Raw genomic sequence first — 13,544 nt, forward strand, 5'->3', positions numbered from 1 at the left:
GGGAATCCAAAGCCCTCCTCTGGCCTCTGAGCACACCTGAACACACGTCATATGTATTCACAAAGACATGCACATGTACCCAAACACATCTACAGAGAAATAAAAATAAATCTTAATAAAAGATATCATTACTTGTCAGTGGTGGTGCACCTTTAATCCCAGCACTCAGGAGGCAGAGGCTGGTGGATCTCTGTGAGTTCGAGGCCAGTCTGGTCTACAAGAGCTAGTTCCAGGACAGACTCCAAAGCTGCCCTTTAATCCCCATGTGCTTTGAGTGTATTTATTATGAAGTACTGGGCTCATGGTGTCTTGATTTCTTAGCCATGGGGTAGTCCATATAGGTGGAACTGTATCACTATCTCTTTGAGCTACAATGGAAGATCTCCATGAAGGAGGCAAGGAGGGCAGAGGTGACGTGATAGAGGGGAAGGTCCAGACGGGCATCTTCTGGTAGTCATAGAACATTCTTTTGGGGGTCATGAAAAGGGTTCTTGAAATTGACAGGAGAAAGGTAGTTATTTGTGGGCTTCTGACCTCCTTGAAGTTGCTTCAGGACTTGAGTCAATTTTAGAAACTCAGTGGAGGCCCAGTGTGAGCAGTACACACACAAACACCACACCACCACCACCACAAGTAGGCACAGCTATCTTGGTACACATCTTTAATCCTAGCACTCAGAATGCAGGGGCAGGCAGCTCTCTCTGGTCTTCTGGAAGAATACCCAGTGCTCTTAACTGCTGAACCACCTCTCCAACACCTATTTTTTTAAATCTGATTTAATGTATATATTCATGTGAGCACGTGGGGGAGGTAGGTGCATATGTGCCATGGCACACTTGTGGAGGTCAGAGGACAACTTGCATGAACCAGTTCTCCCCGTCCACCGTAGAATCTGGAAACCAAACTCACGTCATTGGGCTTGCATGGCAGTTCTTTTACCTACCGAGCCATCTTACCGGTCCTTCGCTTCAAAGTTTGAAAATCATCTACTGGGCTGTCTACAACAATCAAAGCTATGTGGCTGCTTCCTCTTCATTTTCTTTAGTTTGTATACAGCTCATGTCATCGTTTTTCTGTCTATTTTCAGCAGTTATGAAAATGGTGTTTATGAAAGAAAATCATAATCATTTTGCGGATGGCCGTAGTCTGTCTTCCCCAATTATTGTCTTTACATTTTGCTGTCTTTTTCATTTCAGTGTTCCTTTTCCTGACCTGTTCTATGAGCGCTCACGACATGCCAGTGTCTTTACAAGCCTGCAATTGCTCTTATGCAAGGTGTGGCTGGTCTTTCCTGAGCTTTCCCCTCTGCTCTCTTTGTATATCGTCTACTGCTGCTGTATCATCTGTTGCTTTTCTTAGTCCTGCATTTTCCCAGTTAGCATCATGTGCTCCACCCTGAATTTCTCTCAGATCTCCATCATTGATGGAGCATGGCTATTTTTTTAAACTCTGAAAGTCTGTTAATGTGTTATATTTTAAACCTTTCTAGAAACTTGTGGCCTGACCGATATAAAAATTCTCACCATCTTTTGTGCCTCACCCCAGCTTCTCTTACTTTTCTTTGAAACAGGGGACACCCCTGTGGTCAGGTGTTGCCCTTCTGTGTCTGTTTTCGTGTGGATTCTAGGGATCTAAACACAGGCTCTTTTATTTGGTGTAAGTGCTTTACCCCTTGAGTTATCTCCCCTCACTGATCCGTTGATTACTGAAGGTAATTACTATTTAGCTTCAGAAGAATTCTTTTCTTGGAGATTTTGAGTGTTTGAAAATTGCTTGTTGTTTTGATTCCTGAAGAAATATTTAATTGTGCATAAAACCCCCAAATCTCACATTTTCCTCCCTGAGGTCATTATGACTCGACTGTCTCCCAACAGTAGATACTTCCTGGCGGTGCTGACGGCAGTCTGCTTTCCCCTCATGACTGACATGGTCCTGTTGTGCCAGTGAGACCCCTTACTGAGGGTTAGGATGATGACGTCAACACTGTTTTCCCCCAGGCTCTCCAATGGTCCTCGGCTGTCACAGAGAATGCAGGATATTAAGTCATTTGGGCTCGTTTTTCTTTATTTTGGACATCCTACATTAGTCATTCCTCCCTCCCACCACCCGTCTTCCGATGCCTTGTTGTGGAACATTGTTGATTCCGTAAATGCTCTTTCTTGTTTCAGGCCCTCTTAGCCAACATGGCTGCCATGTTTGCCATTTACCATGGTTCCCATGGGCTGAAGCACATCGCTAAAAGGGTTCATAATGCCACGCTGATTTTGTCTGAAGGTGAGTTGGTTGTGTTCCCAGCGTAACAAGATTGATACTTGTGATAAGTGCATGAAAACAGGGGTATGTCCAACACCAAATACAAACAAAGACCAGATAAGGAGGAGGACAATATCTTTAATGTCTATGACAGGATGATATACTCTTTTTCTTTTCTTTTTCTTAGACAGGGTCTCACTGTGTAGCCCTGGCTGGCCTGCAATTCACCACATAAACCAAACAGGCCTTGAATCATGGTGATCCCTCTGTCTCTGCCTCCTGAGTACTCGTGTGTCACCGCACTCAGTGAGTGTTGATATTTGTAATAGATCAAGTTCTTTATTTTTCTCGTCCAAAATACAAGGACACAATGAACATTTTTCTATGAGAAACTGAACAAAAGTCATTATACAATTTAAAAATAGATAAGTATACAAATAAGTGGCCAATGGTCTCATATAATTTCAACCTGATTATTAATCCAGGAACTCTTTTATCTTTTTGTTGTGTTCTTGACAAAGACTTGTGTAGGTCAGACAGCCTCAAACTTATGATGTAGCTGAAGATAACCTTCGAACTCATGATCCCCTGCTTGTGCCTCGCATGTGCAGACATGTGCCATCCATGCATCCTGTTTTATTATTTTTAATTTTTTGTTTTTGTATGGTTCTAGGGATGAAGTTCAGAACCCTAGACATGTTTACCACTGAGTTAGACACTCAGCTCTTGTCCCTTTGCGTTGGTAGTAATTAAGAAATGTTAATACCCTATTGGTGTGGCTTTTTATGGATGACAGTCCAGCACTGTATCAAAAAGTTTTAAGATGTAGGGAAGAAGGCTTCACAAACACAAGGCCTTGAATTTGTGGGGAACCTCGAAATTGGCTCAAGACATCCCCAAGATCAAGTTCTCAGACCAAGTTCTCAGCACAAAGGGGATTATTTGCCCTAGAGGGACAAAGGACCAAGACAGGGAATGAGGAAGAGAGAGAAAGGGAAAGGGAAAAGGGGAAAGGGGGCAGGAGTTTTCCCAGAGGACAAAGGACTGCCTCTGGATAGAGAGGAGACAGACGCGGCACATAGGAAATTGGCAGTTTATAAAGGTAAAAGGGGGAACATCCCATTAAGATGAAGTGGACATGTTAATTTTAATTGGACATGTTAATTAGGTGAGCCAAAGAGGACTTCTGATTGCTGGACTTTAATACTTTGATAGCTGGACCTTGGTAGTCGGCCTCAGGAGGAGGAATTGGCCAAATAAGGGAATAGACCTTGGGGAGTAGCTTTAGGAATGCAGTATGATAGTTTTTAGCAAGGAATAGGGGATCAGGGAGAAGGGCAAGGCCTGCCAGAGCCACATGCTCCAGTAGGCTAGTGTCCCTTCATAGGTCAAATCCTCAGACCCCTCTTTAAAAGCTGGGGTGTGGTTCAGATTATGCCATAATCCTCCTAGCAGTGGAGAAATATTGACTAATGATACTTGATATTTATTAGCCTACTAGTTTAACTGAAGTGATGTGCTTCAGATTGAGTTAGACCCTGTGTCAAAAACAACAGCCACAACAACAACCACAAAAAAAAGGGTAGAAAGGAACTGAAGAAGACAGTGTTGACCTCTGACCGCCACGTGCACACATTGCACACATGCACAGACATGCACTTGACTAACGACTTTTAACTGCCAAAACAACAGCCAAAAATCAACTTAAAAATTGTGCCTACAATATGATCCAGCTACACTACTATTAGAAATTCATCTAAAGGAAGTAATCAGATATGTGTGAAAATATTGTCCCTTGAAACCTTGTTTTCAATAAATTGTCCAGTCTTGGAAACAGATTAAATGCTCGATACACATAATTCCATAATGTTGCATCCATATATTTGACTACTTACTAGATAGTTACTGAAAATAATTATATGGGGAACTGTTCTATAGACAAACAAACACACACTCTCTATTTCTCTCTCTCACACACACATATTACAACCATTTCTAATATGACATCAAGACTTATTTCTAGCTGATTGGCTGGTAATTTTTCTTCCCTTGTTTGATATGTGTTTCATGATTTTCTATAACACACTAATAAATTCATTCAATACCCTTTTAAAACAGCCACCAATATCCTGGCCAGGAGAGGAACAACCTACAGTAGGGGTCACCTCCTGATGTCTGTGATGTTAGTGGCTGCGACTCAGAGCTCTGTTAGAGATGAGTGTGTTCCCTGTCTTGTCTAGGTCTCAAACGAGCCGGACATCAGCTCCAGCACGACCTGTTCTTTGACACCGTAAAGGTTCAGTGCGGCTGTTCAGTGCAGGAGGTATTGGGCAGGGCAGCTCAGAGGCAGATCAACTTCCGACTGTTTGAAGATGGCACAGTGAGTGAAATACTTAGTATGTTTAACCGGTTCTGTGTGCTTTCGTGGATTCTCCCATGACACACCTTCTATTTTGTTTAAAAAAAAAACATTGGGATTTGGAGTCTATTTTTTGTAATGTTTTAAATGTCCAACTTGTTGTACTGTGACTTTTTCAAAGAATCAATTGTCCTCAGCTTTTCTCAAGAATGGTTCTGTGTTTGGGACTGTTCATAAATAAGGCTCTAAGTTAGATAACAAAATGAAAGAAAGGATGAAAAACTTCCCACATTTAGTTCCTATGGGAGCATCCTAAAGTCATCAGACTGTTAGTGTCTACAGGTAGCTTGCCAAATTCCAAATCTTATCAAGTTGGAGACTGGTCTCGTCCCTTTCCCTTAAAGATCAGCATGGTCGTAACGGTTCCCTGGTGTTCTAGAGTGCATGAGGTGTTTGACTAGGACATTTTCCCGTCTTGTCCTCCCGTCTCGTGTCGTTGTACCCCCGACCCTCCCGTCGTGGTCTGGAGGTTGGAGGGGATGATTTCCTTTTGCTGTTTGTTTCTGTAGCTTGGCATCTCTCTGGATGAAACAGTCACCGAGAAGGATCTGGACGATTTACTGTGGATCTTTGGCTGTGAGTCATCCGCAGTAAGTAAAGACGTGGTGTCAAGGAGGGCTCAGCTCTGCCTTCTGTGGGCCTGAATCTGAGTGAGAACAGGCTCAGGGGTGGCAGTGGCCAGTCTGCTGTTCAGATTATGGCACTGCTTGTCCCCTCTTTCCCTATGACTACTGATAGCTAAAAGTCACTGTAAACAGACTCTAAATGCCAGTGCATTCAGGCTAGGTGGGTTATTAGCGATGCAGCACCCTGACTTCAGTACAAAGATTTGTGACATTGTATTCTGGGAAATTTACTATACTTACTCATTTAATGAGTAATTTTCAAGGGTGTAATATATGCCAGGCATTATGCTATGTCCTGCGATTATTATGGTGGCAATTGGACATGGTCTCTGCCTCTAATAAGTGTATAGACCATTGAGGAGCCAGGCATAGAAACCCAGCCTGGCCTGTGAGGAAACTGAGCAGAATGGATCAGTTTCTCACCAGAGCTTGGATAAGTTTCCTACACTAAGATCTGAAAGAGGAAGGTGTGTCCAGATGTCCTCTCTCTCCTGGGGAAGAAGTCATAAAGGGCCAGGGGGAGAGACAGTCCTGCAGCACCGAGTCACTTCTGCACGGCTGAGTAGGTTCCACAGCGTGAACTATCAGGGGTGAGCAAGGTGCAGGGTTACCCTCCCATAGGCTTGAAGTGAGAGAAGTCAGTGGCTCCCTAGACCTCTGATGAGATCTACTCAGAGCACTCTATACTCTTTCTCCATGGTTTGTCGCATGGCTGTGACTTTAGTCAGTATCTGTTGAATGAGCCAATGGAAGGAAGCTTTTATTACAGAAGCTTGAGATGCCTCCCCCAGCGCATTAGTCAGCCCCAGATAGCGATGATAAACTACCAAGAAGCTTCACAATGCTCCCCCAATGTTAGATTTTATAAATTGAATAGGACCACCTTATAGTAACACCTTCCCCTGTAGAGCCCTGGACTGATTTTCCTTAAGGTTGTTGATCTGTGTGCATTTGAGGGATGTTTCTGGAGTCGTTAATACAAGACTCGAGATAACTGTATGCTTCCATTTGTTTCCTGTTGCTCTGATAGTGTTCTCTGACCAAATACCACGTAGGGGCAGAAAGGCATGGTACATCATGCGGAGGAGTCAGGAGGGAACACAGGTGGAAACCATGAAGGAAGGCTGCTTACTGGCTCGCTTTCTCACACAATCCAGGCCCTCTTGCCCAGTGTGGTGACCTTCATAGTGGGCCAGACCCTCTCCCATCAATCCTCAATCAAGAAAGTGTTCCTACAGGCCAGTCTGATGGAAGGAATTCTTCAGCTGAGATTCCTTCTTCCAAGTGACTTTAGTTTGGGCCAAGTCAACAAAAACAAACCGGCACCTATCCTATTAGCAAAGAGGGAAGAGGAACAGGCCACACATTTAATTAGCTGTTATAGATATAAAATCCTTTGATTTGCCTACATTTTCTCCCGTTATTTGAGCAGCTTCTTGGCTCTCTGGATAATATCACTGATGAAAAAAAATGTTGTTGTTTTTTTTTTTTTATTTTCGCTTATTTCTTTCATTGTGCTAGTGATCGAACTCAGGACCTCACACACACTGGACAAGTAAGGACTTAACTACTGAGCTAGAGCCCTTAATTTACAGCTCTTAATTGCTGTTCTTTTGGTGGAACGTACTAGGTTTTTAACTTGGGCCTTGCTTTTGCAAGGCAAGTGATCAGGTCCTGAGCAATACCCACAATGCAAGTGTTCTTATTTACTTATTTTAATTTGTTGTCATTTTTTGTTGAGACAAGTTCTAGTGGAACCAACCACTGAACAACTTTGTTTTAGATTTATTTAGTTTTATTTTACATGCATGAGTACTTTGCCTATATGAATATATGTAGTCAGAAGAAGGTGTCAGATTCCCTGGAATTGGAGCGACAGAGAATTGCGAGCCACCATGTGGTTGCTGGGAACTGAACCCAGGTCCTCTGGGAAAGCAATTAGTGCTCCTAACCACTGAGCCATCTCTCCCTCTTCATAAAGATTGATCTGCTCCTCTTCTTGTCCCTGCCTCCCTTGCACTAGGATTATGGGTGTGTGCCACACGTCCAGTGTGTGCTGTGCTGTGGATCAAATGCTGATCTCATGCACACTTCAGGAACATTCTACCAATTTAGCTACGAACTCAGCCTCTCAAATGTTTTTAATTTTAATGAAATACTGATCTGCAATGATCTCGGTGACCTTCATGCCAGCAGAGAGATGAGCTGAGGGAGGCAGGAAGCTGCTTTGACTCAACACAACTCAGCTCTTGCCAGTTTGATTCAAACTTTGGGAGGTCTGACCCCGAGTAGTTTATTTTAGGAGCATTAAGGCAACACAACTCAGCTCTTGCCAGTTTGATTCAAACTTTGGGAGGTCTGACTCCGAGTAGTTTATTTTAGGAGCATTAAGGCACAGCACAATTTGGTGAAAATTATTCTGGTGATGATTAACTCAATCCTGAGTATACAACAAAGCATACATAAATTTCCTTGAGAAACACATTGAGCTAAATACAAATTACATGTAACTATATAGAAACTCTTTATAAAGTCCATAAGAGTGTTTCTAGAGTTTGGCTGAGAAAACCCAATTTGTTTATGGTTGATTGAGAAAAATGAATTCACAATAAGGATCCAGAAGAGAGTCCAGGGATGGAAAAGTCTCCAGCTATAAAGATATTGAAGATAGCACACGAAAGTCACCAGGACCCAAAGCCGATCTGACCTAGCTTTCCTAGCAGAAAACAGGTTTTGTCTCCCTTCCCCGAAGGAGCAACTCTGTGTACTTCTTCTAGTACATACTTGTGAGCACAAAGACCTAGGTGTCCCCTACGTGATGCGAGTTACCATTTTTTTTTTTCTTTTTCTACTCATGCTTTGGTATAGTGCTTAAGAAATCATCATTAAGGCTAGACATAGTGGCGCAATGCATACCTTTAATCCCAGCATTTGGGAGGTAGAGCAGGTGGACCTCTGTGAGTTCAGGGATAGCATATTTACATAGCAAGTTCCAGGCCAGCCAGGACTACACAATGAGGCCTTGTCTCAGATTAATAATAACAAAGAACAAGAAACTATTGCTACATCATATATCCTGTATATCTGTCCCATTATTTTCTTCTAAGTGTTCAATTAGTTTGGTTTTTACGTGACTATCTTGATACATTTGTCTTTTGAATTTTTAATCTAGCCTGGAAGCTTCCAGCCTTGCCCCTGTCCTTCAGTTTCCTTGATCTCTTTTGTAGGAATTGGTAGCTGAAAGCATGGGAGAGGAGAGGAGAGGGATCCTAGGGTCTTCATTCATGAGAAGCAGCCCGTTTCTCACACATCAGGTGTTCAACAGGTTTGTGTGGCTTCCACTGATTCTGCATGTTGTGTCTTGGCAATGAACCAAGGGGCTTGGGAAAGCTGACCTTTATAGGTCCTGAGTTTTTATTGCCACTCAGCCAGGCTCACTAGTACCAGACATAGCCCATCTCTGACGTGAGTCAAGTTTACCTTGTCTTCTGGCAGTTCTACTGTCCTGGGGTGGGGAGGGGAATCTGCAGATGTCCTTGTTAGGCTGAAGCTCATCTCAGGAACTCTGTCTTCTTCCCAGTGTTCTCGCCTTCTTCACGGTAGCTTCTTGTATCAGGTATGCACTAAGGTCCACCAGAATCTCTGTCCTTCCCTCTGACATGCAATTAACATGGCTTTGGAGTGAGGACTCCTTTCTTATTGTGTATGAGGATCAGCAGGACTCTAATTCAATGGCTCTGACCTTGTGTTTTATATTCACAGCTATCACTCGGAAACCAATCTTGTCCGGTACATGAAGAAACTAGAGAACAAAGACATCTCCCTTGTTCACAGCATGATTCCATTGGTAGCTATTTGTGGCCTTTCTTCTCACTTCCTCCTATACATCGTAGTATCTAATACAATGCAAGGGGGGAAGAAGCAGTACCTGGTGGGGAGGTGGGAGGGTTGATAGATGGGCTGTAGAAAATCATTAATGTGATGCTTCTTGGATCTGCTTCTTCAAGGGGTCCTGCACGATGAAGCTCAATAGCTCCTCCGAACTCACAGTAAGTAGGTCTTGTCTACAACGCGGGTACTTAGGGGCAAAGTCACAGTAAGTAGGTCTTGTCTGCAAAGCGGGTACTTAGGGGCAAACTCACAGTAAGTAGGTCTTGTCTATGAAGTGGGTACTAAGGGGTAAACTCACAATAAGCAGGTCTCACCTATGAAGTGGTATTTTTCCAGTTTGTACAGAAGTGGATGAAAAAAAAAAAAGCCTACCTGTAACAGGAAGGCCGCTTGTTTGTTCCAACTGCCCAGAACCAAAATAATCACACAGAAACCACATTCATTAAAACACTGCTTGGCCCATTAGCTTTAGCTTCTTATTGGCTAACTCTTATATTAATTTAACCCATTTTTATTAATCTGTATATCATCATGAGTTCATGGCCTATCAGCAAAGTTCCAACACATCTATCTTTGGCAGCAGCAGCTCCATAGCATCTCTCTCTAACTCTGCCTTCTTCCTCTCAGAATTCCATTTAGTTTTCCCCACCTAGGTCTGTTCTCTTAGAACAGAGGCCCAAAGCAGTTGCTATGGCCCAAAGCAGTTCCTTTATTAACCAATGAAAGCAACACATAGACAGAAGGACCTCCTACACCATCTACTTGAACTGTGACTGTGTGCTTTAAAGATCCTTTACTTTGCCATTCTGTGATTGGCAGAGACCCTGATATTTATTTCTCACAACTTTATCAGTTAAATTTGTGGATAAAGCCAGGTATGATGGTACATGCCCTTAATCCCAGCACTCAGGGGGCAGAGGCATGCAGATCTCTGAGTTGAGGGCTAACCTGGTCTAAAAATTGAGTTTCAGGACAGAGAAATTCTGCCTCAAAAAACAAAACAACCAAAAAATTTATGGATAAAATGTATTCTTATCATCAAAGTTTTACCTCGAGATAGTTTTAAAGCCATTGATTAAAGCAGTGGTCCCAGATCAGTGTCCCAAGTGTCTGGATCTACAAACATGTCTACCATGCCCAGCTGTATAAAATTATTATTACTGTTATTATTTTTTATGGGTTTGTTTATTGTGTGAGTACTTGCATATGAAAGCCACAGTGCACAATGGTTCTCTCCTTCACTGGGTGGGTTCCAGGGATCAAAGTCAGGTCATCAGGCAACTTCATCACTGAGTTGTCTTGCACATTAAAGTTGTCTTTTAAATTAAAATAGGTAACTAGTTTTTGTTTGTTTGTTTGTTTGTTTTGTTTTCTAAATCTGGCCCTTTAAAATCTTCTGTTTTTTTTTTCAGTTTGTAGCTAGCCTCAGAGGTAGACTTAAGAATGTTAGTATGGGCTGGAGATTGGCTCAGTGGTAGAACACTTGCCAGGTATCCATCGGCTGTGGTTTGCTTCTTAGTTACAACAACAGAAAAAAAAAATTAAAAGGCTAAAGTAAATTTTTGTCAGTTGCATGCCTGTAATCCCAGAACTTGGAAAGCAAAGGCAAGACCTTGAATTCACATGTCAAAAACCAAACACACACACACACACACACACACACACACACACACACACACACAATACCTCTCTCTAGAAATCTACTCACAATGTCAGAAGGGTGAGATCTGAGGTTTAAGTTTATTTGATTAACATGATGTTATGAGTGATGCTCATCTATACAAGGCCAAGATTTTTCCAGTAGAGTTAGTGTATTTTTTTATTTCTTGGATTATTCTGATGTTGCAAATTATTTTACACAAAGGAACTGATTTCAGGTTGTGTTAGGAAGGGCCTTTCCTGTTAGCATTTCTGTCCATAACTGGTTCTGCTCAGTAAAAAGGCAATAACATGTATGCATGTGTGCACATGTAATGGTTTGACTAAACTCACTGCTTTCATGGATGTAAGTCTGTTCTGGGACCTTTCTGCTCCTGGAGAGGTAGAATAGTGTTTCTGTCTGAGCTTTCTTTGTGTCCTCTGTGTCACACTTGTACACTGTAGATAGTAATAGTTCTTCTTTCATTAAGTTGTGCAGAGAAACCAAATGCACATTCTCAGTGCCTTGACAGTCCCTGGCTGCTTGGTGCTCTTCTTGGTTTGGCCATCATCATCATTTATATCGTTACTTTTACAGAGTACACATGTTTATGTTCCTCTTCTTGCTCTTCAGCCCATCACATGGAAAGAATTTGCTAACATCCACCCCTTTGTGCCTCTGGACCAAGCCCAGGGATACCAGCAGCTTTTCCAAGAACTTGAGAAGGACCTCTGTGAGCTCACAGGTTATGACCAAGTCTCCTTCCAACCTAACAGGTAAGGTGCTTTGTTCCCTCTTGTTAGCAACTCTATCATGCCCACCTCCAAAAGCAAATTGCAGTTTCTATGTATCCTAGTTATCATTTGTTACTATGTATCATGCTAAGTTGCCTGGGCACATAGACTCTCCTGCAGGGGTATGCCCAGAAGTCCAAGGTGCCCTCATTTACACAGCTAGAAATTTGGTGACCATTTGTGGTCTGGACCTTGGTTTTTCCACCATATGAACCTTTCCCAGCTGCTCCTTGGGCTTCCTTAGGGAGGAGTGCCTCTCCTGAACTCAGGTTCCTAAGTTCAAAGGAGAATGTTTCAGGTGAAACTATGCAAAAATTATAAGTGTTTCAAGCCAAGCCTCCCAATTACACAGGATGCTCTGAAAGTGAAACATGGTGCTTCAATTTAGATGTTTTTATTTTATATCAGAACTATCCACAGAAGCCATGTGTGAGCAGAATAATCATAAATTTTGACATGAAAACTTTGCTTAATTTAACAAAGTCACCACTGGTCTTTCTACTTCCTAGATGCTAAATGTAAAATAGTCAAGAAGTTTATCCCTGCTGGGCATGGTGGCATGCACCTGTAATCATAGCATTCAAGAGGTAGAGTTTGATGGAGCTCTGTGAGTTTAAGACCAGCATGGTTCTATATAGTGAATTACAGGCCAGCGAAGGCTACATAGTGTTTTTTATCCTGTTTGTTTGTTTAATCCCTGTTTTTTCCATTATATTTCCTTAAAGTATAAACCCAGGGGACATTTATAGCCTGGCCGAGAAAAGTCTAATGATATTTAATTACCTTTCCATTTCCCATTGAGTCCAGCATGGCTTGCTTCAACTTGTTCCCAGAACTCGTTGCCATTCTTAAAATCACCATAGAAACCTATGGTTCAGAATTATGATGCAGTATTCAAAGGCAAACAGAAATAAGAAGTGTATTTCCCAGGGACACAAAGAGAAAGACAAGCTGAAATTATTGTTAGTGTGTTTGACTTCTAAAGTTGAGGAAATGTACTGACGAGTTTAATTTGACCTAAGGCATAGTCATCAACAGAGGAGGAAGCCTTTGTTGAGAAAATGCCTCCATAAATCAGGCTATAGGCAGGCCAGTAAGGCATTTTCTTAATTAGTAATTGATGGGGAAGGCTCAGCCCATTATGGGTGGGACCACCTCTGGGCTTGGTGGTCCTGAGATCTATAATCAAACCGGCTGAGTAAGCCATGAAGAAAAAGCCAGTAAGCAGCACCCACCCCTCCATGGCCTCTGTATCAGCTCCTGCCTCCAGATTCCTGCCCTATTTGAGAACCTTGTCCTGATTTCCTTCAATGAAGAACAATGGCATGGAAGTGTAAGCCAAGCAAATTCTGTCGTCCCCGATTTGTTTTTGGTTGGGGTGTTTCGTCACAGCAATAATAACCCCAGTTACGACAGTTGCTTTTGAAAAGAGAAAGTGCAAATGACTTGGAGATGGCTCAGTGCATTAAAGCGCCTGTTGAGCAAGCCTGAGTATGTGGTAGCTGCCCAGGGCTCCTACCGCGAGATGGGAGGCAGAGCCCTCAGAATCTGTTACGTTTGTTGTTGTTTTGCTTTGGTTTTATTTTGTTTTTTTTGTCTGTTTGTTTTTAAATCTAGACAAGGTCTTACTCTGTAGCTGATGCTGACCTTAAATTCATAGTAGTTCTCCCAACTCAATCTCTCAAATGCTGAGATTATAGTCCTGAGCCACCAAGCCAGCTTCAGCTTTTTAACTGTTATAGTCATATAACCTTTTCCTTTAGGGAATATCTTAAAGTTTGCAATTAATTAATTAGTTAATTAATTAAGATAAGATCTCACTATGTAGTCCTGGCGGGTCTGGAGACTTAATAGGTAGACTAGGCTGGCCTCAAATTCATAAAGATCCATCCGCCTCTGCCTCCTGAGTGTTAGGATTAAAG

At 42.3% G+C, this 13,544-nt stretch overlaps 1 protein-coding gene across 1 annotated transcript in view; it reads left to right on the forward strand.

The window, feature by feature from the left end:
• Gldc (glycine decarboxylase) overlaps positions 1–13,544 on the forward strand; it is an 80,099-nt gene that overhangs the window by 35,251 nt on the left and 31,304 nt on the right. The window contains exons 9-15 of the mRNA XM_085693779.2: positions 2,169–2,274; positions 4,494–4,633; positions 5,182–5,262; positions 8,526–8,623; positions 9,061–9,145; positions 9,306–9,347; positions 11,462–11,604. Of these exons, the coding sequence (XP_085549905.2) occupies positions 2,169–2,274; positions 4,494–4,633; positions 5,182–5,262; positions 8,526–8,623; positions 9,061–9,145; positions 9,306–9,347; positions 11,462–11,604 (695 nt within the window). The remainder of the gene's footprint in view (positions 1–2,168; positions 2,275–4,493; positions 4,634–5,181; positions 5,263–8,525; positions 8,624–9,060; positions 9,146–9,305; positions 9,348–11,461; positions 11,605–13,544) is intronic.

The sequence above is a fragment of the Myodes glareolus genome, chromosome 7 (genome assembly GCF_982192425.1).
Source record: "Myodes glareolus chromosome 7, mMyoGla1.1, whole genome shotgun sequence".
Classification (NCBI taxonomy): domain Eukaryota; kingdom Metazoa; phylum Chordata; class Mammalia; order Rodentia; family Cricetidae; genus Myodes; species Myodes glareolus.